Here is a 27,316-nt window from a genome sequence, read left to right on the forward strand (position 1 = left end):
ACCTACATTAATCTTAATTAGTTAAGAATTTTTCAATAGATCCTCTGCCACCACCGAAAAACACCTTCTTCCCTAAAAATAAAAATTTAATTTAAATGATCCAGTGTTAGATTATAAATAATGAATATATTTCACTATCACTGTATGCATAATATGGCGAAAAACATCATAAGGGAGATGGATTAAAAAGTGACATTTTATTTAAAATAAATAAGTTTAATGAATATACATTATTTAAATTGGTACAATTTACAAAAATAAAAAGTGCACTTCAAATAAAAACAAAAGGAAACTCAAAAATACTCACAAACACATTTATTTTTTCAACGAAGGAAAAAAATAGAATATATTTTTTAAAATGAATTGTAGTTCTCCAAAACGTGTATATATTTAATCATAAAAGCTTTTTTCTAGTTTAATACTGAAATAACCGCTGACTTCCAGAGATGAGATGTGATGCATACAGATGGAGCTATAGAAAGTGAAATAAACTTGTATATTTAAACTAGTTATTTTTTAGCAATAGCCATTCCCAGCCCTACCAGACCACCAATAGCAAGAACTACACCACCGGCCAGGGCGATCCCGAGTAGTCCATCTGAAATCATGATATATTTAGAGAAATTTATTTAAAATGTTAATGAAATATATTAGATAGCCTAAAATTAATTTCAATAAGTATTAAAAGGGAAGGGATTAGCTATGCGGTTAGCGTATTCGATTCCCACGCGGAGGTCCCGGGTTCGAATCCAGCTGCTGACCCTTAGATTTTCTCTTCTTAGGAGCTTCTTACAGTCCGGTGATGGACAGTGGTCTGTAACGAGAGAACACTGTCCGGAGGCCGGCAGTGCACTGAAAAAAGCTCTCGGCGCTCATAACCTTAGATGTTGACGCGCCTTAAATCATTAAAAAAATAATAATAGTTAAGTATTAAATCCCCTTTTTTTAAATTACAGGACCTCTTCTTCACTTAAATCCAAGATTGAAGGTCCTAATTTTAAGACTGATTAAAAAATGCTATATATTCAAATAAAAAAAGCAATAGCTTCAATGACGGGAACATATTTATCAATGTCTCCGTGTTCTTCTAGAAGTCACCATATATTGAATTCTTAGTGTTGATCTGCAGACCATAAGTGGCTGCTCCTTCTTCCAATTCCATAAAAGCGCTTTTTGCCGCGCCTACTGATCTTAATATATGCGCAACATCATCTGCAAAGGCTAGGAGCTGTACCATTCGGTTAAAAATAACATGCTAGCCGCAACAGAATGAATATGTATGGGTTACATATGTTATAAAATGTACTGGTTATGAACTGTGCCAAGTGTATAGCAAGGGAGTTTGGCATTATTTTAAAGTTATGCCTTTGAGAAGGTGGACGAATTTATTTATGTAACCATTAAGTGAACTATAAGATCGGAGTAGGAGGTACAATTTGAAAGCTGGACCATTTCCTTCCCTCTGAGAGCACAGTTTTCATATATTTTGCAGGAAGCGCAGGGAGCCGAAATACTATTGCCCAACTGAAAAATGTACTATACTTACATAATGATAAACCTTGATAAATTGTGAAAGGATTATATGCTTATTTACAAAATTATTAATGTAGTTAATAAATGTTTAAACTTTTCAACAATCAACTCTTTTTTGCAGATTAACAATGCTCGTAAGAGGAATTACAGTCTTGAGGCTAATATGACTCACAACTAAAATTAATGCTGAATCTATTTCAAGAAAAGTTGAAGCGTGAATTTTTTTTTTTTTTTAAAGAACAAAAACGTTATTAGGGGATTAATAAAATACCTTTTTCCATTCTTTTTCTAATAACTGTTTCTAGATGTTGTACTTGTTGGTTTCCTGGTTCTAGTGTGAGAAAAGTTCGAACATAATGAAGTGCTTTAGAATATTCCTGTAAAATATGATCTTTTATTAATACTATGCATATACTTGCAGTTTAAGTTTTCCATTACTTTGTAAAATATATTTACATATAAAACTAATGCGAGAAAATGACCAGAAATCTATGAAACCTCAACAGTTTGATTTCTATTGCCTTTCAGCAAAGCAGAAATGCAATTTATAGAAGATTATGTGGTTAGATACATTTGAGAAAAACCACAAAACGAAATTATCTTAAATTCGTTTTTAAATTAACTGTTAAGATTATTTCAAAATGTTGAACAATACAATAATTTCTTCCATCAATTTATTAACTTAATAAACCTAATATTATTTATAAAAAGAAACACAGTGCCTATGGTTGTTGTCTCATTCTTACTTATACCCTTACTTCAAATGCAACGTGTCCTAACATAACTTTTATCAGTCCTGAAAAAAAATGATATTTACCTTTAGCTTAGCATTTCCTATTGCTAAATAGTAAACATAGTCTCGTCTTCCTTGCTCATTACCATCCCTAAATAGTGTCTCTAAGAGGCAAATTCCTTTTCTAATGTCGGCTGCATATCTACTTCTAACCAAACACCAAGCATAATTAAATGTTGCATCAGTTGTAACATTGCTTGCTTCAACTTGTTCGTTGTAAATTGCTTCAAATTTCTGAAATTTCATAATAATATACACTATACTATAGCACAAGTTTTCTTTTCTTTTATTTTTTTAAAGTTAAGAGGTTCAGCCGAAACACATAAAAGCCAAGCACAATTGCTAATCCGATAGCTAACAAATATCCATACTTAAGTTAATGTATGAGACCAAACAAAAAAACAATCTTTATATCATCGACAATTAATTTTTTCACTCAACATTGTAAAGTACCTTTAGGTCTTCCGAAGACACGGTTTCATCTAAAATTTCATCCATTTTGATCAGTAAGAGTAAGAATCATATCATGGAAACGTTATCTACAAAAGTTTCAAAAATTTAAGAAATATCAGTAAATATAAACCTTAAAAAAACAATCAAATATTTCACAACTATTCATTACTCACTGAAACAAACTGGCATCTTAAATCAGCAGAATATTCTCTCCCTAACCACTATAGACCATACTTATTCAAGCACAGACTGGATCAGCTGATTAGCACTATAGGTTAATTGTGGTGACAGCAATGATAATTACGTGTTTTTTTGAAGTAGAATATCGTACGGTTTACATCGTGTTTTATTTAACAATTAAGCCAAAAAAAAAATAACCTGGTCAGTGAAATGGAAGAGATTTTTAAAGTACTAATTTTTCTTTTTCTTTTCGGCATCGGCAAGAAATTAAATTAAAAAATAGTATTATTTCAAATTATGGGGTGACATTTAAAGATATTTTTTTTTGAAGGGGTAGTAGTCAAACGTCTAGCCTCACCTGAAAAAAGAAATTTATTTAATTTTTTTTTGGTTCACCCCTCGAAAAAGCCATTTCTTCTCACATTTGTTTAACAAAAAAATTTTGTAGATATTTAAATAGTCTGTAAAAGAATATAAATAAAGAAGTTATAGTGAATATGTTGTTAATACAAATAGAGAACTCTTTTTAGTTAAATTGAAGAGTGATAATACCACTTGATTTCATGCTATTTATTTTAAACAGAATTTAAAGGAAATTATTTGTCTAATAAAATCTCATTTTCGCCCGTTCAAAGCTTTATTTATTTTTTGTGACGTCATTTAAAATATGGCTAAAAGAAACAAGGAATGATTGATATCTAAGAAGTAAAATACCCGAAATCTTCCTAAAAGTTATTTTTCAACCAAATAATTTCTCGTCGACATGTATAGGGATGCAAGATACTCGTCAATTTAACGATACTTAGTTATGGTAATACAGTAGTAAGACCAAACATATTAATCATTGATACCAGTATTGAATTGAAATACAAGTTATGACAAGTCACATTATTGGTTCGAAGAGCTCATAAAAAAATAAAAAAGAAAAGAAAGAGAGAGGGAAATATCTCTTGTAGAACAACAAACAACTGCCTCCTCCCTATTGATTCTGTCTTTTATTGGGGAGTAATCAAGGACTCTTGTTCTAGAATCGCTCCTAATTAAGGAATAATAATAATCGGTGACCAATTAAGCTCATCTTCGCAGCTGCTGCCTGAACAACGCGAGAGGAAAATGTGGCGAACTCTCGCCTTTTGGAGAAATACTTAGTCCTTTTTTTATTTTCAGTCTGGAAGAGTTTTTCAGGGAGAAAATTATTTTTATTTTTATTTATGATATAATGGAATCCTTTCTCAGTTAGTATGTATGTAGATGTCGCAGTGGTTATCGCTTAATTAATTAATTACATTAAGCGATAAGCCTCTAAGTCAAAAAAATGTTATTTTGTTTGAACACTATTTTCAAAATGAAAATTTTTTATGCCTAAAAAAAACTCTTGAAACTCTCAAATAGAAGGAATTCGAGATAAAATTTATGTAGAAATAGAAAAAAATAGAGCGAAAATGTTCGATACACTCTCTGGTCGGAAAGTAAAGGTCCTTCCAGTATCTATTTGATTTCGTCTGAAGCCAAAAATGTACATTTGAATTAGGAGAAGTCAAGCTAACATGAACCTCAGAATTTTATTGTGCCTCGATTTTACAATATGTACAATTAATTATATGAGGATTAATGAGGATATGAATTCTCATTGTTTTGGTTTCATTCAGTTCGTCATTCCAAGACTTGGGATCGTAAAGTACAGAGTAGTGTAAATCCGACAACTCATGCGATCTCGCGGCAGTTACTAGAACTGCAGTTAATAGCTTCTTTCTATCGAGTAACTCCTGTTATCTAATGACTTTGTTTAGAACTAAATTTCTTAAATATACCCTTTTTACTTTTCATAAAGTATTTGGGCAGATTTTCGATTGTGAGTTTTAATAGATTTTTCAGACTCTTGTAAATTTCATTTGGAATATGTCTCAAATGGAATATAGATCTACACTTCTATTCAAATCTCTTTTTGGGTCCTTCAGCTCACCCATTTTTCTAAATTTTCCAGAATCTTGATGTGTTCTTCAAACCAGACTACATAACTTATGAGACTAGTCTCACTGAAACAATTTTTTTATTTTCAATTTCAAAACACTCCGAAAATAATGTAATATTTATAGTAGACTGATTTAGAAAAACCATTAATATTCTGGAAAACAACAATTTTGTAGTAATAAATTTTAATTATCCTTGAACATAACATGGTATTATTAAAAAGTTATTGACATTATCAATAGCATGAAGGTTTTTTAAAACATTTGTTATTTTGAATTTCGTAGGATAATTTAGAACAATTTAGTTTCTAGTTGAGTTTATATTAAAATAAATCTTTTTCCCTTTGATTAGCATTCCAAAGTTACTCATTATTGAGAATGAGATAACTGCTTGTTTTCAATATCCTTTGAACGGAAAGAGTTGAAAACCTTGATATGGTATCAAGCTAATATGATATCAACACAACTAATACAAAATTAAATTTTTGCAAACAAATGTTAAGTAAATTTTTCTTTCTTCTTCCTCTAATAACTGGGGCCACAGTAACCTCTGGGTTAGTTTTAGTGTTAGTTCGACGCGTCTAGTTGTTTAATTAATATTCATGTTTCCAAATTTAAAGTGATAAATTTGTATTTAGTTTTTCACTGTTCCTTACCTGGAAATCTTCGTCTACGTGTGCATTTGGTGAGGCATTAAAATATTTAAGTAAAAGATGGTATGCGTAGAAGGGATAGTTATATGAGAGATTATACGGCTAGTATGGCCCAAACTACATAGCTGCCTCTTGCTGTGAAATTTGTGGAAGTTGGTCATTTATCGAGGTTTAGTTCTAAACGAGATAGGGGAGATTAATTTGCTACTGAATGTGAGATTGATCGATCATTGACATTATTTTTATTTTTAACTCACCGCTATAATTATCTTATGAAGGAACCTGAAAAGCTGGCAAGGACCTCTCTTAGAGGACAGTTCCTAAGTTGTAACAGGTTATACAGAAAGAAAAACTCAAGGCTCTTGTGAGGAGGACCCTTAAGTAGTATGGGTTGGAATTCATTTTTGGAAAGGAAGGTAGGAAATTGTAGCAAGATTTATTAAAAACATGTTTGCTTTGGGTACTTTCATTTATAACTTCGATTTTTTTGTTCCTCTCTTGATGCCAGGCGACTACACCTTCTCATCCGTACCTGATATCAGAGTAATTCCAAGATTCAAGAGGGTTGCAAGAAGAGTATGTACTCCTCCAAACCTGATAGCACTTTCAAAGTGTCAAAATCTTTTTCGGATAATGGCCACACAGGCAGTTAGTCCGTTTTGGACTTTCCTCCACCAAGACCGACGTATACACAGGTGCCAATTTGCCTCAAATCCAGCTACTTCAAGTGCCCACTGAGTCGACAATGCTGTTGAGGAAACCAATCACAGTTTGCGGAATTTTGGTCTCGGCACGCTTCTGATTTGTTTCTGTTACATTTACCAACACGGATTTGTCTGTGTCTAAGCACTGCGCCAGGTCAAAGCCATAAATTGGAGAAAATAATTTATATAATGTGGATAATAGTAAAAGGCTTTTGGCGTGTTGGCTAGAGAGACCCTTTAGAAAAAGGGCAGATTTCGGAACAGCCTATTGCTACCTTAATGTGCACATTTAGAACTGGCTAGCTACTCTAAAAATCATTTTGGTTCTGCACTACATCCAAATTTTCTGATTCTTAAATTATACTTTTAGTTCCTTAGTTTGGTAATTGTAATTATGTCTCTTATACAACCAAATGATTACTGCAAATCATTAAACTACATATTATTTGATCTATAAAATATACATTAGGATCCCTGTATTACCTCTGCTCATATCGTTGAGTTTGCTAAGACATTCTCAGACCATTCTTGATTTGTTGAAACATTTCAGCGCTTCAATGGCAGCCTGTTTATCGGAGAGGATAATGATCTCGTGGTCCCGATACTTCCTTTCTAAGTTAAACTGAATATTATTTTAATTCATAGAATTAAAATCTAAAATTAATAGTATTCAGTATATTATTTGCCATGTTGGATGAGGAGTCAGAAAACATAAAGTAACTAACATAAAAAAACCATTGGTTTTACTGGTTAAAGCGAACGCAGGAACAAGTACGTCTTAAAATCAAAACATGGTCTAATACGTATAAACCAAAAGTTTATATCTGTACTTACCAAATTTGCTTCAATACTGCTTTTTGGAGGAATGAACGCTAACCATAGACATTGTAATAAATGTGATGAAGATGTACTTAATAATCTTTTAAAATAACCAATTCTTGTAGAAGATTAAAATATAACCTCTTGCCTCTAAAATCACTCACCTATTATAAAAAAGGATCCGTGATAAATTAAAAAAAAAAAAAATTAACGGGTAAGTTCACACCTATACTTCTCCTCACATTGATCTAGTAATTACACAAATAAATGTCCCAAACCATCTCTTTTCGTTTGAGGAATGGTTCGAATAATAAAATATTAAATTAAATGAAACCAAATAATAAAACATTACTTTCACTCTTCTCCGATCGACTAGGGCTCAATTCCAAATCCTCCTGCCAATGTTGTCCGTTTTCTTGGGCTGTATTTAGTCAAAAAACTTGCTAGGCAATACCCGTACACACGATTTAAACGAACTGAAGTTCATCTACATAAAAGTCTACTGGACCAACAATGTAGTCTTTCACTTAATAACGACTGTTATACATTTTTATATAAAAACCCACCAGGACGTACGATATTGAACAGTGCGATTAAACGAAACGCTCCAATCTTCCAAGAATTCTCAATATCTTCAGTCGAAAATTAACCGCACTACCTTTTAACGCTCCATTTTTTTGTTTCAAATCTAACCGTCCAGATAGGCTTGGAAATTTCATTTGTAGGTCCACGTTGCACGAACTCCCTATCAACACTATTTCATCAGAACTTACAGACTGAGTCAAATCCTATTGTCTGCCATTTTTTTCATCTTGTCATAGTCCAGAGATCATCCTTCTGGGCGATTAAAACGGCAGTGACCATGCGTACTCACCTGAAGAGAGTAGTAGGTAATCCTAGAGTTTACTTAGGTTATGTGTCTCATTTTATGAGTGAGTACTAGTGTCAATATTGCTGACATTTATATATATATATTTATATAATATAAATTTTAAAAAAATGAATAAAAAAACACTTAAAAAGGATGGAATTTATTCCAATATAGAGGATCAAAATTACAAAGTGGTACATTGTCATTATAAATCAATTGTAACTTCATTTCTTAAAGAAATGGAGGGCGAGAATTTATAAAGATTTGTTTTAAATTTGTCATATTTCATCCATTCTTGAAAATTATTCTTTATTTTCAATGTTTATTTAACTAAAAAATATTATGATCTATAAGAAAATTAAATTCATTCAGAATTAATCTTACTAGCTATGCTCTTAAAAGTGACTAGTTTTCTTTCTCGACACGATTTTGTTTTTAATTTAATTTCTTGTATATTATTAGTATAAAGATACAGAGATAAATGCAATAAGTAGGCCTAAATCTAGTTTTAACAATACTATTATATTTATAGTTTTAAACTATGGTTTGCACAATTTGGTAAAAGGATTTAAATGTTTTTTTAATTTAAAGGGTCAGAGGAAACAAAGCCAAAATATTAAATGTACAATTAAGGGGGGGGAAATGAAAATTCTTTGCTTTATGTGGCAAACATAATTAATCAATTTTCAATAGAATTTATAATAAAGTTGCAATTGTCCCAATAATAATAGATTACTTATAAATTGATTTTTTAAATCATTATTGCTTAACTTGATTTGACTTCCAAATCAAAAGCATTACATAAGTGATAAAAGTAGCCTTTCTTATTGCTTCTTCACATCCCTTTAAATATAAATAGCCCAGCATCACTTGTTTTTGTAAAAAAATCTTTTTTTAAGGCTAATTACTTACTTCATTAAAAATTGTTACACGAATTTATGCACTGTTGCATTAAGAAAAAAAAAAAAAAAAAAAAAAAATATTTAAATATACAGGACACAATATTCTTAATGAGAACTTCATAAAATTTTGTAATTTTTGTTTTTAAAATTGTATTTATAGTTTATTTCACTAAGTGCTAAAAATTACCTAGTACTTTATTTACAGTAATTCTTAACTTTCCAATATGGTACAATTTCTAAATATACAATGGGAATGTGATAAATGCGGAATCTTTCTCAGATGCTCTACTGTTTTTCATCTGTTTCCAACACAACATATACAAGATAAATACTTAAATATGAAAGTGAAAAAAAAGAAAAAGAAAAGAAAAATCAAGAAGAACCACATTTTACAAATTTCTGTAATAAAAATATAAATTACAATTAATCTAATCTACACCTGTACAATGTTATATTTACAAAATTACACCTTCAAGGTGTGTGATTATTTTGCTTTTGAATGCAGTTTTTGTTTTGTTTTTTGTTTTTATATATATTTAAAAAATTTCGCACAATAAACATTTTTCTTAAACTTTTATCTTATTAATTTTATTTACTTTTTATTATAAGAAAACATTCTAGACTTAAAAAATAAATTTATACTTAAGTAACTTACTAAAAAAACTGTACAATTTAGAATAATCACTATAAAACACCCACTTTTGTGAGGGGTAAATCTTATCGATAAATTTTATCGATAAATTCTTTCTTTGTTCTTAAATGAAAAATTTATATTAAAAAAAAGTATGGTTTGAACTGTTTAATAAACTAATGCTTTAGACATATTTTTTTTTTTTCAAATAAATACAAATGATTGCCGTTATTTACATCATTACCTATTTATTATTTATTTTTGCTATAAAAAGTCTTAAGTGTTTTATAATATAAAAAAGCTACCCTAAAAAAAAAGAAGTTTTTAAAAATAATGAAGGTAACATATTGAGCACAGTCTGTTCCTCAATACTTATTTATAATATGTTTATTTATATAAAATTACATTTTATAATTTTGTAAAATGTTTTTCTTTATAAATAGCTCGCTATTTTTTGTAAATATATTTTTTTAAGGCGCGTTAACATCTGAAGAGATTGGCGCCAGTAGCTTTATCAGTCAGTACACACTGTTATTTGTAGTATTATTAGTGCATTTAAGAATTATGGTGTAGCGTGTATAGGTCGTGCATAGTGGTGATGTCTTCTCGGTGCCGAACGAAATGTGTTACAATTAGACATGTAAAGTTGGTCACCGGATATGTATGAAAAGCCGGTGGCGGGTGCAGTGCCAGAATGATGGGTTCTTAAAGTGGTTCGTCTATTCTCTTTCTCCGTGAAATAGAATACATTGGGCGGAGGAGGAGCTACAGGGGAAGCAGCTCCGGTGCCCATCAGCTCTAGCTACAGTTCTGTCACCGGTATTGTTCTTAAAGTCTGTTGCGGAATTATATAATTAGGTACTTCATCATCAGAAAATGTTTTCTGATATTCATGCTCTTTACGCGCCATAGCCCTTTTATTCCATTTATAATCTTTAAAAGCGTCCCTTACTCGAAGTCTATATCTGTATATGATGATTACCAAGAGTGCTGTAAAGGCGACCACCGCTCCACAAACGCCACCAATAATAGCATGCGGCCAAGGTCCGTGTAAAGCGCAGCCTAAATCATCAGGTGAGACATTCTTTAAAGATTTATCTTTCAGAGATGTTGGCTGTGCGCATAACACTTGACTGGCGTTTCTTCTCACCAGTAATTCTCTTAGCCACAATAACTTACAGTTACAGTCGAGCGGATTCTCAGATACATCCAGTTTTCTCAATTCTGGCCAAGCGACTAGTGATTCTGAAAACGTTTTAAAAGCATTGTCTCTCAGTGTCAGTTCTCTTAGATTTGGTAGCCCTGCCAGAGATCCTTCTTCTACAGAAGCCAATTTTTTATTACTGCTTAAGATAAGGGTCTCTAGATTTAGATTTTCAGCAAGAGCCCCTTTCTCAACTTTTTCTAAAAGTGAAGCACCAGTAATATCTAGTTTCCTCAAATTTACTAATCCCTTGAAACCATCCATTTCCAGCGTAGTAAAATCATTTTGTCCAATAGCCAGTTCTTCTAATCGATTAAGGAGGCTCAACTGTTTGGTTGGCACTTTCTTTAGACGATTGTCGGTAATTACAAGCTCTCTAAGCACTTGCAATCCACGGAATGCATTGTCACTTACGTTCAGTAAACCGGCTCCGCTTAAATTTAAAATTGTTAAACGATTTAATCCTTTAAACGCGTCATCAGGTAATATTGTAAAAGCGTTGAGACCAACATGCAATTCGGCAAGGCTGCCGAGTAATGGAAAACACGGTGTAGGCACCACCTTTAGCTGGTTATCATCCAAATACAATACTCTTAAAGAGTTTAGACCAAGAAAAGCTGTAGAGTCTATTCTGTTAATTCTATTTTGCCCAAGATCAAGCTCTTCTAATTGTGGCAAAGCACTGAATAACTTGTCAGGCAAATCTTCAAGAAAGTTACCTCTAAGATTAAGCACAGTCAATCGCCGCAGTCCATCAAAAGTTTTGTTAGTGACAGCCGAAAGTTTATTATTATCCAAATGTAATTCTACTAATTTCTTTTGCGATTCAAAACTTTTCATTGGTATGGACACTAAGTGATTAAATGACAGATCGACATATTGAAGTTCACTGTAAAAATGAAACGCTGCGTCTACAGCTCGCACTTTATTGTGCTTTAATACCAGCCGCTGGATGGCTGGATTTAGCGTTATTGGAATTACAGTTAAACTTGCATAGATACAAGAAACAACCAGTGTTACGTCGTCACAAGTACATTCCTTGTTAGGACAGATGGCCTCCAGAGGACGGTAATGAACCAAAATGAACGTCACCATCCACCAAGCTGCTGCCGCCTTCCACAACATCTCCTCCTGAAACAAGAGTAAATAATATTTAGATATAGAGTGATTAATGCAGAAAAGCAGTCCATATAGAGAGGGATCGTACAGAAATGTAAAAGAAAGCACGTAGATTAGATTAGATCAGATTAAATTAGGGTGGCCTCAAGGCCTGCGCCACCGCGACCCCTATGGATCTATTGTGGCTCCCCGGCTTTAGAGCTCACCCTCCAGACCCGTCCGTTTAATCAGACTCTTAATTCTGGAGAGTGGCTCCTGGGTAAAGCTCTCAGGCCTTGGTTTTTCCTCCCCGAGAAGTAACATCCTTAGCCATACGAGCCCCTCACACTGACACAACACGTGCAGTGCCGTTTCTTCCTCTTCCTGACAGAACCTACAAAGGCTATCATCTGCCAGGCCCATGCGATGCATGTGCTTTCTGAGCCTGCAGTGACCCGTTAATAGGCCTACAATTATCCTTATAGCCCCAAGAAAGCACGTAAAGAAGACTTGGAAGTGGAGGTTGATAACAAATCTTCTGACAATGATTTATAACTGTGGGCTTTGCTGTTCGATATCTTCCTTTTACTGGCAAACATGTACTATTAGGTTACAATTTTTCTTACTATAAATGTCAAAGCATCCTTAAGTAGAAAATAGCCCAAAATTATACAGATTAGATGTAATTTCTTCTTTTCTTTGGCAGCAATAGCGTAAGTTATTAGATTGTTTTACGCCTCGTCATAATACAAAATAAATAATAAAACTACTAATTTATCGCTGCAATTAAAATTATTGGGGCATTGAAAGATCTGACCACTCTAAGCTGATCTGTAAAACAATAATGACAAATCAGGTCTTATCGGCTAAGTTGTTCTTGTTTCAACTTTACATTACGACAATCTACGTCTGAAAAGCAGGAGTCTGCTATGTCCTATGTCTGAATAAATAGGGCTCTTAGTGATTGAAATACGTTTGAGTGTATATTCTCAAAATAAGTGCTAACTGTGTATAACGGCCAAGCAGCATAAAAACATAAACGTCATCCTTATGCCTCCTGCTCTCCTTAAGATAAAAGAATTCCTGTAAATGGTATTTCTTCACTTGTTTTACTAAATTTATCAAAAAAAAAAAAGGAATGCTACAAGACAAAGATAACCTGGTGACAGAAGAAGGTAAACGTCATTGAAAGATGAAATTTTAAAAGGAACACAATTGTAGACTGGACATTGAAATTGGACATTTGAGCACATTGAAATTGTTCAAGTTAAAGTTAGATCTGAAGGTCTGAAATCTAGCATGGAAACATCTTCACAAACCTCTTTCAAGCTTTAGACCTTTTAATTTATTAATAATAATAAATGAATTAAAAATGTTTCTATAAGAAAAAATTACAAAAACCGAATAAGGTAAATGCAGTCATTGCTTTTAAAAAAGTTATCTATAAATAGTCTCTGACATCCACATAATTAAAAATGAATTCATTATCAGGAACTTTTATAAAACTTTTCGTTAACGTTAGTCAGCTGCATTATAACTATCTCATGGATGGTATGTGATGATAGATTAGCGTGTAAGCAAGCATGCAATTTTAAGTACTCGTATATGTATTTCAATTTGATCTAATCAGTTACTGATAGTATTGTTGGACGTTAAAAAGTAGTAGAAAAATACCAACTCTCATTATTTGGTTTTCGATAAACCGTCTTAATGGTGAATGTTTCATATAAAGGAAGAAAACGTTTGTGTTTTTCAATTAAAGAAAGAATTTAAATATCTTCATTTCTAGTTTGAATAATTCTGTGTACCTGTTCTTTTTTTTTGACATTAATACGCAACATCTTATTACGAAACTAAAGCTATCTTTTAAACTTAAAAAATATTGCGGTTGACGTTAAATAAGATTAGTTGGTATATTATAGATACTGCCCTAATTATGTCGTAACGTTTAACAGAAGCAAATGAAGTTAAGAAGATTGATTATATGGACAAATTGAAAAGTTCTTTGTACATTTTTTCCATCTTGGCGCACTCTACACATTTTAGGGTGTCATCTTTTCAGCTTGACTGTTTAGTGGCATGGTAGTGCAAAGCAATTCTTGAGTCTTGAGAAATGCACAAAAATTTAATTCTTATTTCGTTGTTTATTCTGAGATACGCATAAAGATATGCCTGAAAGATGTAGCTAATCTAATAACATCCTAAAAGTAAATTCTAGATGTCACTTTACTCATTGGATTCGCATTATTTTTCAAACGCTACATAACAGGAATGTATTTCGTTGAGGTTTGTTAGCACATAACTTCTTTTTGAAGGTACAAACCTCTTTGGGATCTTAAACCGTTTTCATTTAATAGAAAAAGGTGAGGATTTTACAGATTTTCTTTAAATCAAATACTATTTCCAAGGAAAACTTTCATCAGGCTGCTGGAGACATTTCTAAAAAGCTCTGTTTGTTTGAATGTTTATTTACACTTATTTGATTAATTTACGTATGAAATATTTCAGCTATTTTGTAATATTTCTTAGTTTTCAAAATAGTTTAGTGATAAAACTAGAAAATAGGAAAATAAATTGATAATAATTTTCAAAACAATATTATCCAATATTCTTGGAATAAGTGATTGTTTTTTGCTTTTCATTCTGCAGTGTATTTTCATTTCTAAACATTTCCCGAGTGAGTAATGTGAAGGGAATGTCCAGAGGCTGGATGTTAATCATCATTTGCCGCTTCCACAGTAATTATCCTCCCATCGTGAATATTACTTTTAAAATAATAACCCTTACCCCCGTCGTTATGTGCCTCTAATATCTTTTATTAGGCGCCCAGCTTGTGTAATTAACGGCTTTAGCTTTTAAACGTGGCGTCTACAGCGGAATAAAATTCTTTCCTGTTATGCCACACTAATTATTAAGTAGGGGGAGAAAAAAAGCTGTAATTAGTAAAAACGGTTAATAAAACTGTATTTGGTTTAGTAAACAGGTTGTTCTTGTTCAGCAGAAAATTTGCTACTTTACCATTTATTTCACTACAGGTACTAAGTGTTCTGTAATTAGGCAGTTCAATGTATATGGGGGCTTAAAAATTATTAATTTGACCACATTTAGGTTAAAAATTGATGGGGGAAAATGCCTGTCGAAGCAACGAAAAAACACTCAAGCGAGGAACAGTTTGTTGAATTTTCACTGGATCTTTAAACAAAATAGTTGAGCCAAGATACTCTATTTTCCTACTGACCGGCGGATGCTCTTTTAGCTAGTACGTATGGCTAGTATCTCTAGCGATGAAGAAGCCAACTTTAGCAATGGAAGTTTAGCTGATTTTGAAACCACTTCAGGAAGTACTGTGGCATTGAGGAGATTGCTAGATTTGTTCCAGGCAAGTTACGTGGAATATTAGAAGCTGCAAGGCGCTAGAGTGGATCCAAAACCATTTAATAAAATAAGGATCTTGTCTGATGATTAAATGATTCTCAAAAAGCAATAGCTAATCCCAGCTGAGATAATAGGCATTCTCTCCAATAGGAGTATGCAGAAGACGCCTCGCAGACGCTCAGAGAAGGATGGGTACACTGTTTTGGACCTCTAGACCTTCGGGGAATGAAGAGCAATACAACGAAGATAAAGATCTTCTGTCATAATCCTAACAGTTCTAAAAGTACTAGTTATAGAGAGAAACATGAAAATTTTTCTGATTTCGTGGAGCTATTCAGCACAAATTACAGGATGAAACAAACGCAAACAGGTAGACAAATTCTTTTTTTTTTTACACAATTACGATATATAACCTATGATCCAAGAAGGCATTAATAAGATTTAAGTTTTTTAGGCGAAGTTATGTAGAATAAGATTGCGGTGAGTTACAATAGAGGATGCAATAGAGTTGAGGTACTGGTCTGATGATTAAGTGACACTAAAAGCATTAGCTAAATTCAGCTAAGACTGCAAGCATTCGCTCTAGTAGGAGTATGCAGAAGACGCCTTGCAGACGCTCAGGAAATGATGGGGAGCCTGTTCTGAATCTGTAAACATTCGGGGATTAAGAGCAATGAAAGAGATGATGGACTAGTAAGGGAATAAGTACATACTCGTAATTCTGAGTACCCGAACCTGCCTTGGCAATGTCGAAGCGATATAGTGAAGAGATTATCAAGAAATTGAAAAACTGAGGGAAATAGAGGATGCTCTTACGAAAGTAAGGATCTGTATTCAGGCTAAGAGTATTGTAGAAATAAATTTATCAGGATACAAAGTTCAGTTTTGAAATTCGGGATTCTACAAAAATTCTTCGAAAGATATGCATTCATATTGGTTAGTTTTTACCTCATTTAATTAATAACTCACACGTTACATCGCCTAGTTATGAAGGAAAACTGAACGTTCAAGTAACATTTACAACTACAGATATACATATAAGCAAATCAATTCTATTTAGTTTTTCACAAGTTTCGGCGCATTTATACACTTATTTTTGGCGTGCAGAGTGTTCCTATGGAAATAATTAATAAATACTCGACTTTTGGAAACAAACTTCCGAATTTATTATTATCAACAGGTACCCTAAGGTCTTGGGAACTAAGGATACATTAGCCTTTATCTACCATGCTCCCTAAAGGTTCCAATCTAAGGTTCCTCTTTAATTTCAACACAACTGGAGGTTTGAAAGCTTTAATAATAATACCTTTAATGTGTGCTTTCTTTAACTTTTCACTTCAGAGATATTCGCAGAGTAAATTCACAGGAGATTATGGAATGTAGCAGCTTTTTCTTTTTTAAAATTGAGAATCTTAAACAGATGATAGGAAATAGGAAGAGAAAGTGAGTTTTAATGAAGACAGTGTTTGTCAGAACTATCAGGGTCACGAGAATGTGAAACACCGAATGGCGAAGCCACATTTCTAATTGAGAATCGCTAAGACAAAAGAAAAAGAAAATAATTATTTAATGACTATCGATGATGGGGCGCTGGTGAGGTGTTTCTTGAAGGTTCAAAACTGAAATAGATTGAAAGCACTACCTGGGTCAGCTCATATCATTCAGTGATAGCACATTGAAGTAAATAAACACGACGCATCGCTATAGCCTAGAAAAGATTCTGGAGCCTCAAGACAAGTAAGATGAGCATCCAGCTAAAGAGCCGCGTATTTGAGGCGAGATCCCCTTCCTTCTTTATGGAGCACAAGTTTGCACCTTGACCAGGAGAACTAAGTGTCATCTTAGAGCTACTCAGAGTGTGATAGAAAGAAGCAAGTTGGGAATTCAAAATGCTCAGAAAATTAGGAACTCCGAAATCAGAAGGAAAACTGGAGTCACTGATGTAGTAGAAGCAGCTTTATTGCTTAAATAGAATTAGGCAGGACACGTGGGCCAGGATGAGGGTGGTTAACTGGGCGAGGAGATCAAACCGAATGGATCCCGACAAACAGAAACAGAAGGAAAAGAGGAAATCTTTTGGTTACAACGACCCCTTTTTTAAAGATTATTTACTGCTTGTCCTCCTCCTTAACGTGCGCGAACAAATATCTCGAAAAAGAAAAATTAAAAAACGTTTTTGCACTTGAATTCAGGGAATACTCAATCAAAGTACCAAAATATCCGCACCATTGCGTTTCCTTTAAAGTATAGTAGTCATAAAAAAAAAAAAAACAAACAAAAAACAAATCGCCAGTTCTGGAAGGTAGAAGAACAGTGCCCACATTTTATCTCCCACGTTTCCCCAGCCAACTGTTTAATCATTCCCCCAACTTGCATACTCCTTTTCGCAACAAACTCCTCAAAAACTCTAAATTAAAACCCCATTTACTGGTTTGGATGCATCTTCACTGCGGTCTTTACAGCTTTACATGTAAGTCTTATTTTATACATTATTTACAGAGAAGGGGTACAAACAACAAAGCTACTAATTTAATTCTGATAAATTCTTTATTAAGCAGATTTTAGGATTTCTGGTACGGTTTTTTAAAGAAGAACACAGGTGGGTGGAAGGAAAAGTAAGTACAGGAGTTGCGGAAAAGTTTTTGTTTTTCCGATGAATGTAATGAAAATGAGATTCAACTGGCGATTGTTCACAAATGTAGGTGATCAGAATTCGCATAATCAATACTGTTATCCTGTAATTTAGATGGTGATCGATTATTTAAGCTATTAAGAGCGTACAACAAATATGGATTCAATTACAGGGAGAACGATGTCAAGATTAATCCAATTTTCTTTAAGCTTTCAATCCAATTCTTGAGTAAATACAAGTGAAACTCTTTTAAAGTAGTTTCAGATCCTCATGCAGTACTCCTAAGGTACTTTATCATTAGCTGTCAATAAATTATTGAAAATCCAGATGTAAATAAAGTTCAATATTTGGAAAATTTTGATATTGTATTTCTGAATTTTCTGAAGATTACAGAAGATTAGTACTCTGCACCCCGACTGAACAGTGCCATTTCAGTGAATTGTGCGTCTGAACCAACTATAAAATCTTAGTGAATTAAATTACGAGCTCGTAACAAGCTAAAATTCTGTGTTGGAAAAACAGGCTTATCGGTGTACAATTTTCTTAAACGAATTTCAAGGTTCCCTTATTTCTTAATTATGTTCTGAACTTATTTCTTTATCCTTAAGTTACTGACATCTCCAGCTGTGAAGACTGCCTTTTTTTTTTCTCATAAAAATTGTTTTTCAAAGGGGATTGTTACATAAAAAAGTTTTGCTATTATGCTATCCTCTATCCGAAAAATGTTGGAAGTAAATAAGTAATTTAAATTAAATTAAAAGTTTGCATGAAATTCTGCTTTTTTTAAAAAAAATGTAATTGTAATGAAGGAAGGTTCGAATTTCTGCATCAGATTTTGTTCAATATTTTGTTAGCAATAACACAACTATAGAAAAGGCCGTGCAGAATGTTTTGAAATACTATATGTTTACGTATTTTGCAGAATATATAACGATGGATGTGTATATGGATTTAGAAAAAAACATGTCAAGAGGAAGTACTTGTTCCTAATCGCTTACCAAGCACTTCCTTTCTCTACATGTCTCATCTTTCAAAGGACAAAAAGATCGGGTTACTTTGTTTAATCCAATATTGGAATATCCTTTTTAACTCCAAGTTATTTCTTCTTGTGTTCAACTAAATTTTTTAAAAAAATTCTCTGTATGTTTTCCTTTATAAGCATAACTTTCAACAATTTTTCCAAGTCTTGCTAAATTTTCTTTCTTAACTGGATTTATACAACTAAATTTTTAACTATAATTGTTCCTGAATTAATCTAAAAATGTTTTATAAGATGTAGAGCAGAGGTACAAATTGTTTTCGATCAGATATTTTGTATTTTTACTCTCTTCCAGTTTGATCAATTATTAAATACTTTTTTTTTTAAGAACAGACACATCGGTAATAGAGAAGAAATACGTAATAATAGTTATTTATTTAACAAGTGTGGAAAATACTTTACACTAGAGTTGAATATTATATTTTTTCTGCAACCATTTATTAACTAATAAAATTAAAAATTTCATTTTTACAGCCTACAAAAAGTAATTTATTTATTATAAACATTTATTGTTATATTACAATTATTTACATTACTTACGTATTTACATTACTTATTACATTTTCTGCTGTTTCTTTTATTGATGGAGGAGTGTTTTCTAAACAGGCATCACTAGAATCCATTTTAAATTTCTATATAACACTATAACCTTTTTAACTGTTATAATTAAAAATATCTAATTATTTATTAAAGTATTATTTTTATTTCTATATTCCTTTCAATTTTTATTTTATTTTTTAATATTCTTTTTTTAATTATTTAAATAAAATAAATTTAAATAATCTTATTAGAGTTTTACAGAAAATATTTATGTTAATAACAAAACTTCTTATATCAAGGAAGCACAATAAAGTTTTTCCACTCACTTGTGCGGAAAGTGACACTAATGGGAATTTCCCCCCACTAGTGTGGGTTGGGCATTACACAGCTGATTTTAATTGAGTAATGAGAACTTCCCTACATGGTTGCAGAAAAAGAAAATTTAACTTGGTTATTATAGTAGGAGCTTAACTTCAATTTTATATCAGTAAAAACGTCTCTTAACGAAGTTCTTGAAGACGAATCATTTTCATTAAGCGATTAACACATGGACATGCTATACGATGCCTCATTGTGTAAAAACATCAGAGTAAAATCTTAATTTAGCAGGCGATTCAATAAAATTTTCAAATTCTTAACAGAAATAAAGGAAATTTTTGATACAGCCGAGAGTGAATTTCACGCATCTTGAAAGAATAATTATAAATTGATTTTTCAGGAACAATTAAGAAAGATTTTATTAAATTTATCAGTTAAATTTTTGTTTTTCAATTTATGGGTTAAAGCGCGTCTCCGATAACTCTTGAGGGTTTCCGAAAGTTAATACCCTCTAAGAGCAATCCTGGGATTGCCACCTGCACAAGTGCAGGTAACAGCGTAAAGCATCAGCTTTCCGTATAATTTTTTGAATATTCTGCTTTGTATTTTCTTAGAACAAGTAAATAAAAATTATAGTTTTAGGACATCTACTTTTGTGTGTTGAAAATGTAGTTACAAATTGAAAGTTTTCCTTTTTTAAGCTACATCCACTGCTTTGAAATCTTCTTGCCAGGAAGACCTCCACGATGCAGGAAGTTCATATCTCTCCCTTTGGAGGGTAAAGAAGGGAAAAGGCAGTTAATAATCTATGGAGGGTGTAATACCATACTTACAACAAAAAATAGAGGGGGTTTATATCGCCATAGGTGGCCGTGCTTATTAATCCTGCGCTTTGCTTTATCGAAAAAGTTATGCTATACTTGACAGGGATGCAGTTACCTACCATCTGTCGGTATATACATATATATACATCAATAAGCGTGCACACGGACATAACAATAACAAGAGCAATAGAAGCAACAATGGTGGCAGTTGGTGTACTCAATGGTATGGGATGGTGGTGTTTCAACAATCTACATTTCTCATCAGTACACTGGGTAAGTGTGCGTAGTTAGTTCCTGCAGGAGGAAGTGGTTAGCAGGGCACATACAAACTTGAGACAAACACCATCCAGAAGCACACCAGAGAGCTGATTAATGGGATGTTATATCGGCAGTCAGGTAGTATGTAGCATTGCGTGACTTTGGTTTCCTGACTTAAGCTCTAGCACACAGCAGAAGCTTGAGCGCAGCGTATTAATCTTACAGCTCACGTGTGCTTGACATATGTCGCTAACCGACACTGTGTCAGGTTAGCCAATATTACCCAGGTAGGGGATGTGTACTACAAGGCAATTTGCTGTAGAAAATAACAATTTTATTTATAAGTACATCGTAAACATAACTTTATTTTTACTTAGAGGAAACTCTTTCGAGATGTCAGAGGATAACATCCTAAAAATGTAGCTTTAAGTAAAAGGTTTAAACGCTTTTGTATCGAGCCATTCTTAAAAAAAAGGATAAGAAATAAAAAGTACAAATCCATTATGAACTTTCCATATGGATTTAAATAATCCTGACAGTAAATCCGATTGTTCTATTCTTCTCAACTATTCTCTCAAAATTTCCAAAATAAAAAATAAATAACGAAAAAATAATTGTTTACCAGGAAAATGTCAGTAATTTTTGTGATTAATTTTTTTTTTCTAATTATTTATTATTTAAAAAGTTTTAATCTCTATCTATATTACCACTAATGATGTATATACTTATTAATATATATTTTAACAGAAGCCCAACGTTTGAGATAATTTGTGGCCGTAGCCTTCACAATACCGGGCATTGGACACGTAAATGTTCTCTTTGTAAAGACAAAATCACACTTAGGGTACGTTTACAACGGAGCTGTGAGTATAGATGATAGCAGAGATGATAACTGATAGAGTAAAATATAATCGCTGATTAGTGTGCACAACGGAGCTGTGATACATGCAACATGTCGAGTAGTGAAGAAGAGTTTTTATGTTCACCAGCAACGAAATGGTATATTTAAAAAAAAAAAGATGTAGAAAATATCATGTACATACCATAAATAAAAAAACGAAGTACTTTGGGCGAATTTCACTATTTATATAAGGAACTTAGAAATTATCCGGATCGTTTTTTTGAATATGTGAGGATGGGTCCAACCACATTTGACTAAATTTTAGAAAAAATAAGGTCAAAATTAAGAAAACGTAGGAAAAATTGTCATGGAAATCCTATAACTATAGAAGAAAAACTAGTGATAACTCTGAGGTAAGGTTATATTGAGGAAAAACAAATAAATACACATAAAAATAAATGTAAGCACGATTTAAAAAACAAAATATTGTTTAAAAGTGAATAATAAAATAATAACCAAAAATAATGAGTAAAGACAGCACTAATTAATTTTTCTACCTCCATTTTGAAGCTCCGATACTGGAGTTCAGCTAGCAGAAAAATGAAAAATTCAATTCTATCATCTATGCTCGTTTATACCAGCGAGTATGAGTCACTAGTTGAAGCTTCGTTGTGCACGCTCACATAAGAATGTACTAGGTTATTCTATAAGCGCTGATGCATCACTGCTATCATCTCCGCTATCATCTATGCTCACAGCTCCGTTGTGAACGTACCCTTAGCCGACAGTATAGCTTTTAGTTTGAGTGCAACATGATGGACCGCGTCATCAAAAGAGCCGAACTTACCTATTAATTATTCCTTTTTACTATGATTTACGTAATTAATTGTAAATCAAATGATACTCACTGATAACATAATTTTTACAGAAAAAGTAGCAAATAATCAATAGCAAATGCGGTAAAATTGTATCAAATTCAAATGCAGAATTATGTCAACTAGATTTTTTACTGTTTTCAGTGCGGCTCTTCGTAGGTAACAAGATGAATAAAAAGTCTTCTTACACGGTCTTGATGCTTGGATTACATTGGAAAACTTGACTCTGACATCCGGAAGAAAAATGAGGCTCAATTGTTGGGTAAGGAAAATTTCGAGGACAATTTTTAGTTTTAGGTGGAGCTAGGGAAGGGCAGGAATCCATGAAAATGAATAATTTTTATTTACGGACCAAATATGTCGACCATAAAAATTGAGACGATTATGCTAGGTAGCTATTTTTCATTTTTAAAGTGAAAAGAAAAGAGAATCCAGAGGAAAATCAATCTAATGATGGTTCAGGATAGGGGAAATGATTTGGAACGGATTAGGATTATACTGTTTCTGTGGAGAACATAAGATAGGCAACTTTTGCCGTAAGAGGCTAAACCAAACTTCGGACAGCAAAGCCGTCTACAGTATTTGGAAATATAATCCCAAAATCCCGAAATCTGTGGAATTATATACCAGTAAATATGAAAAACCACTTATTCAAATCATAGTTTCTGAATTTCACTTATCGCAATTCAGCCATCTTCTTCGCTCACAGCCTGAGAACCTAAATGGTACTAAGGTGAACTACCGGCTACTATTTAAAGATTGTTTCAAAACTTGAATGTCGTAGATAGTAACGCCAATATCAAGAATACGTATTCAAAATCATACAACTTCCGGGGAATATTGAAAGTTACAAAAATTATCGCAACGAATCTTTTAACAGCAGTAAAACAATTAAATTATAATAATAAAAATAAAGTATACAAATATTTATTTGAGTTTCTTAGGCGATTTAGCCCACTCAGTTTTATTTCAGTGAAGTCCATTAATTCTCAGATTGAAACTATTAAATCAATCAATAAGTTGTGACCTTTTTTAACGCTTAGCCATTGTCAATTTAGCAACTGTAGTTGGCCATAATTTGAAGAAAGAACAGCTACTTTATTAGAAAAACTTCCACATAATATTGCAGTACGTTTTTACAAAGTTGTTCCATTTTAAATGTAGTAATTTTCTACAGTAATAATATTCTACAATAATTTTGAAGAGATAGTCTGGTTTAATTAATTTTTTTATTATAAAAAGAAAGCAAAAAGCAAGAATAAGAAGTTAGTGTGAAAGAATTAAAGCAGTTTTAAACGTGTTGTACTACATCCAACAAATATTCAGATGTCCAGGGGTCGCAGAAGGATTCTTAAATAAATTCACCATTTTGGCACATTAAATTTAAGACCAGAAACGAACCGAAGTAAGGCAATGCGCATTACCTTTGGAGTTGTTCGTTTATGATCATTCTACTAAATAAAATTGTACAGTTTATTTTCTAAATACCATTAATAACGAATTAAAGGTGCCAAATAAATGTTTAATTACTTAGTATTATGTTCGACGGCAAAAAAAAGAATAGGGTACATAATTTTATTCAAACTTTTTTGGAAAACAAATTTTACAAACTTGAAAAATGAGAAGATGGAGCCAAGCCCCAAGGCCTCATACATTCCAAGGCATAACTAGTAATTACAGTGTAAAGAAACTTCTTAATTAATTTAAAATATGATGGGTGAACAATTAATGCTGCGAGAGAACAATAACACCTCGTTACGTGTGTATACATTAGCAAACAATAATAGTATATTATATTACAAAGATGGGAAATTACCTCTATTGTATTTTTCGACCTTCTACAAGGTTAAAACAATATTAATATTAATCAAATTAATGAGTGTACAGCTTTTTTTAAAGGCGGGTTATGGTCTGGTTTCTTACATTAATCATTTTGTTTGGGTAATTAAAGTCTCATCCATCAAATTTATATCACTTTTCTTTTTGGAATAAAAATAAATCTTAAAAGCAATATTTTGTTTTTCAAACAAAAATAATGATTCTCCATGAAAATAATAAATGCACACAGAGAGCTCTAGAATACTGGTGTGGGTATATGATTAAAAGATCAGTTAAAACTTTAGGGTTTAGTTCCTCAGCCTTGTGGCACCCAAATTCTTTTATTCCATTTGGTAAGCCAAAACGTTTTAGTTTATTACAGAACAAAAATGCAGAGAATTATTTTTACACATAATGTCGTGAAATTCTATTCTGTGACAACTAAAGCGGTGGGTTGTAAGAGCACCCGGATGCTGCTCATCCTGGTTCCTTAACGGAAGTTCTTGGTAAACGGCGTCCAAAAATCACCACTTGCCATCCAAGACATTCTGAAGCTGTCTCTTTCCAAACTAAAAGAAATTAAAAGTATGCAAATTTTGCTCTCTAAGGGTACGTTCACAACGGAGCTGTGAACATAGATGATAGCGGAGATGATAGCAGTGATGCTTCAGCGCTTATAGAATAACCTAGTACATTCTTATGTGAGCGTGCACAACGCAGCTTCGACTAGTGACTCATACTCGCTGCTATAAAGGAGCATAGATGATAGAATTGAATTTTTCATTTTTCTGCTAGCTGAACTCCAGTATCGGAGCTTCAAAATGGACGTCGAAAAATTATTTAGTGCTGTCTTTACTCATTATTTTTTATTATTTACTTTTAAACAATATTTTGTTTTTTAAATCGGGCTTACATTTATTTTCATGTGTATTTATTTGTTGTTTTTTTTTTCAATAAAATCATTACTAACCTAAGAGTAATCACTAGTTTTTCTTCTATGGTTATAGGATTTCCATGACAATTTTTCCAAAGTTTTCTTAATTTTGACCTTATTTTTTCTAAAATATAGTCGAATGTGGGTGGACCCATCCTCACATATTCAAAAAAACGATCCGGATAATTTCTAAGTTCCTTATATAAATAGTGAAATTCGCCCAAAGTACTTCGTTTTTTATTTATGGTATGTACATGATATTTTCTAAAGCGTTTTTTCTTTAAAATATACCTTTTTGTTGCTGCTGAACATAAAAACTCTTCTTCACTTCTCGGACATGTTGCATGTATCACAGCTCTGTTGTGCACACTAATCAGCGATTATATTTTACTCTATCAGTTATCATCTCTGCTATCATCTATACTCATAGCTCCGTTGTAAACGTACCCTAAGAAAGCACCAGGATAAAGGCGACGTATTACCGATAATTGGGTATAAACCTCTTCATGATGCAAACGTATCCGTTCTTTTTCAAAAACCACAGAGAATCCAAAAAACAGTTATTAAAGTCGGTCACGTAGACAACTCAATAAGGGTCAAAGAATGAAAATCATGTTGAAGACTGATATTTTCGTCTTTTGGGAAACTTTAAACTATTTTTTCAACTAAATAATTTCAAAATTTTAAAAAAGTACTAGACATAACGTTCACCAAGAAATGGCACTGGAAATGAAGTCTGGTTACTAAACTCTCTTTAGGGTTTCAAAAAACAAGAAAACTCCCCCATTTGTAAAGATTCTTTAATAACGATGATTTTGGGAACACTGAAGTGCTTGTCAATAAATATTCCCAAAATCATGAATTTAACAACGGTCGAAAACCACAACTATCGTTCTTTAATAACATATTGTACCATTTATATCTCCAGCCTGGTGTTATTTAACTCGTAGTTTTAACTGTTAATCTCTTTATCTATAAAGTAAAAGACTATCGTAACCTATCTAGGGATGAAAACTTAAACGTAACCTTTCTAGGGATGAAAACTTAAAATTCCAATTTCATCAGCTCTAAATGAATAACTTTATATGTTTGTGGCGGATTGAAAACCGGAAAGATTGCCTTTACCAAGCTGCTTTTAAAATTATTTAACTTTTTACAGTACACATTATTTTTTGGGTGGAGTTGAATGATTTTAGGTGTTCTTAGTGGATCTGTGCTGTAACAGTAGACTTCTTTATGTTTAGCAAAATAAGAACACTTCTGAACGTTTAGTATAAAATCATAGTTTGATAAAGTTACTTCTGTAAGGATACAGTAACATAAAACCGGAGTGAAATGTTTAAATTCATTTAAAAAAATGATAAATAAGAAGTGAAAATAAAAAACTAAATGACTGTGAACATAAAAATATCGATTTATTGTTGAGATTAATGGTTAATGTTTGGTTAACAACAACATGACTTAAGAGTAATTCTATGTACTGATAATCCCAGCTATCGATTATCGTTTACCATCAACAATACCCATGTCTAGAAATAGATTTACCAATGGACAGGGTGCTGATAACGGAGTAAGAAGGAATATCTGCTATGGAGAGGGAAATGCGGCTTTGGTTGCTGCAAGAAAGGGAGATGGTCCATGGACTGGTACGCAACATACTCAATCCGATAATTCAATTGTAGGATAAAAAAAAAGGAACTTTAGTTGTGTACAGGGGAATGTCGGTTCTTTCTCCGACATTTTGTGTAGAGTAATTAACGATCAATACCACCTAACCTTTTTGTTCAAAATAAAAGTTAAACAAAGGTGAAAAGAGAGTGAACAAAATATGATGCGAATAATAATAATAATAAAAAACCCACTTCTTTATTTACAATCACCGTCGATGGAACAACACAATTTACTCTAACTGGACTTCATGCATTGTGTATCTGGGAACAATAACAAAACTAAAGTTAGAATGGGACTGTCTGCATTGGATTTTTTTTTTAAATGATTTATATATGGATTCTCTTTTGTGCGCTAAACTTCTCTAGACAAATCTTATTTTC

General features: G+C 32.5%; 2 protein-coding genes across 12 annotated transcripts in view; both read right to left on the reverse strand.

The window, feature by feature from the left end:
* Positions 1 to 195: 195 nt before the first annotated feature.
* On the reverse strand, positions 196 to 3,110 carry Fis1 (Mitochondrial fission 1 protein). Its single transcript, XM_074132369.1, has 5 exons — positions 2,953 to 3,110; positions 2,780 to 2,865; positions 2,351 to 2,560; positions 1,805 to 1,910; positions 196 to 598 (listed from the first exon to the last, which is right to left on the reverse strand). Exons 2-5 carry the CDS (start codon positions 2,822 to 2,824, stop codon positions 510 to 512), a joined length of 450 nt encoding a protein of 149 aa, XP_073988470.1. The 5' UTR covers positions 2,825 to 2,865; positions 2,953 to 3,110; the 3' UTR covers positions 196 to 509.
* A 5,010-nt stretch (positions 3,111 to 8,120) lies between these two features.
* Positions 8,121 to 27,316, reverse strand: part of caps (capricious) — an 810,649-nt gene continuing 791,453 nt past the window's right edge. For all 11 annotated transcript variants that reach the window (XM_074132378.1, XM_074132376.1, XM_074132375.1 and 8 more), the window contains one exon: positions 8,121 to 11,844. In XM_074132378.1, the coding sequence (XP_073988479.1) occupies positions 10,312 to 11,838 (1,527 nt within the window). In that variant the 5' untranslated portion in view covers positions 11,839 to 11,844 and the 3' untranslated portion in view covers positions 8,121 to 10,311. The remainder of the gene's footprint in view (positions 11,845 to 27,316) is intronic.

This window comes from Rhodnius prolixus, unplaced genomic scaffold (assembly GCF_049639745.1).
Source record: "Rhodnius prolixus isolate KJV_2025 unplaced genomic scaffold, Rpr scaffold_4, whole genome shotgun sequence".
In the NCBI taxonomy this organism is placed as follows: Eukaryota; Metazoa; Arthropoda; class Insecta; order Hemiptera; family Reduviidae; genus Rhodnius; species Rhodnius prolixus.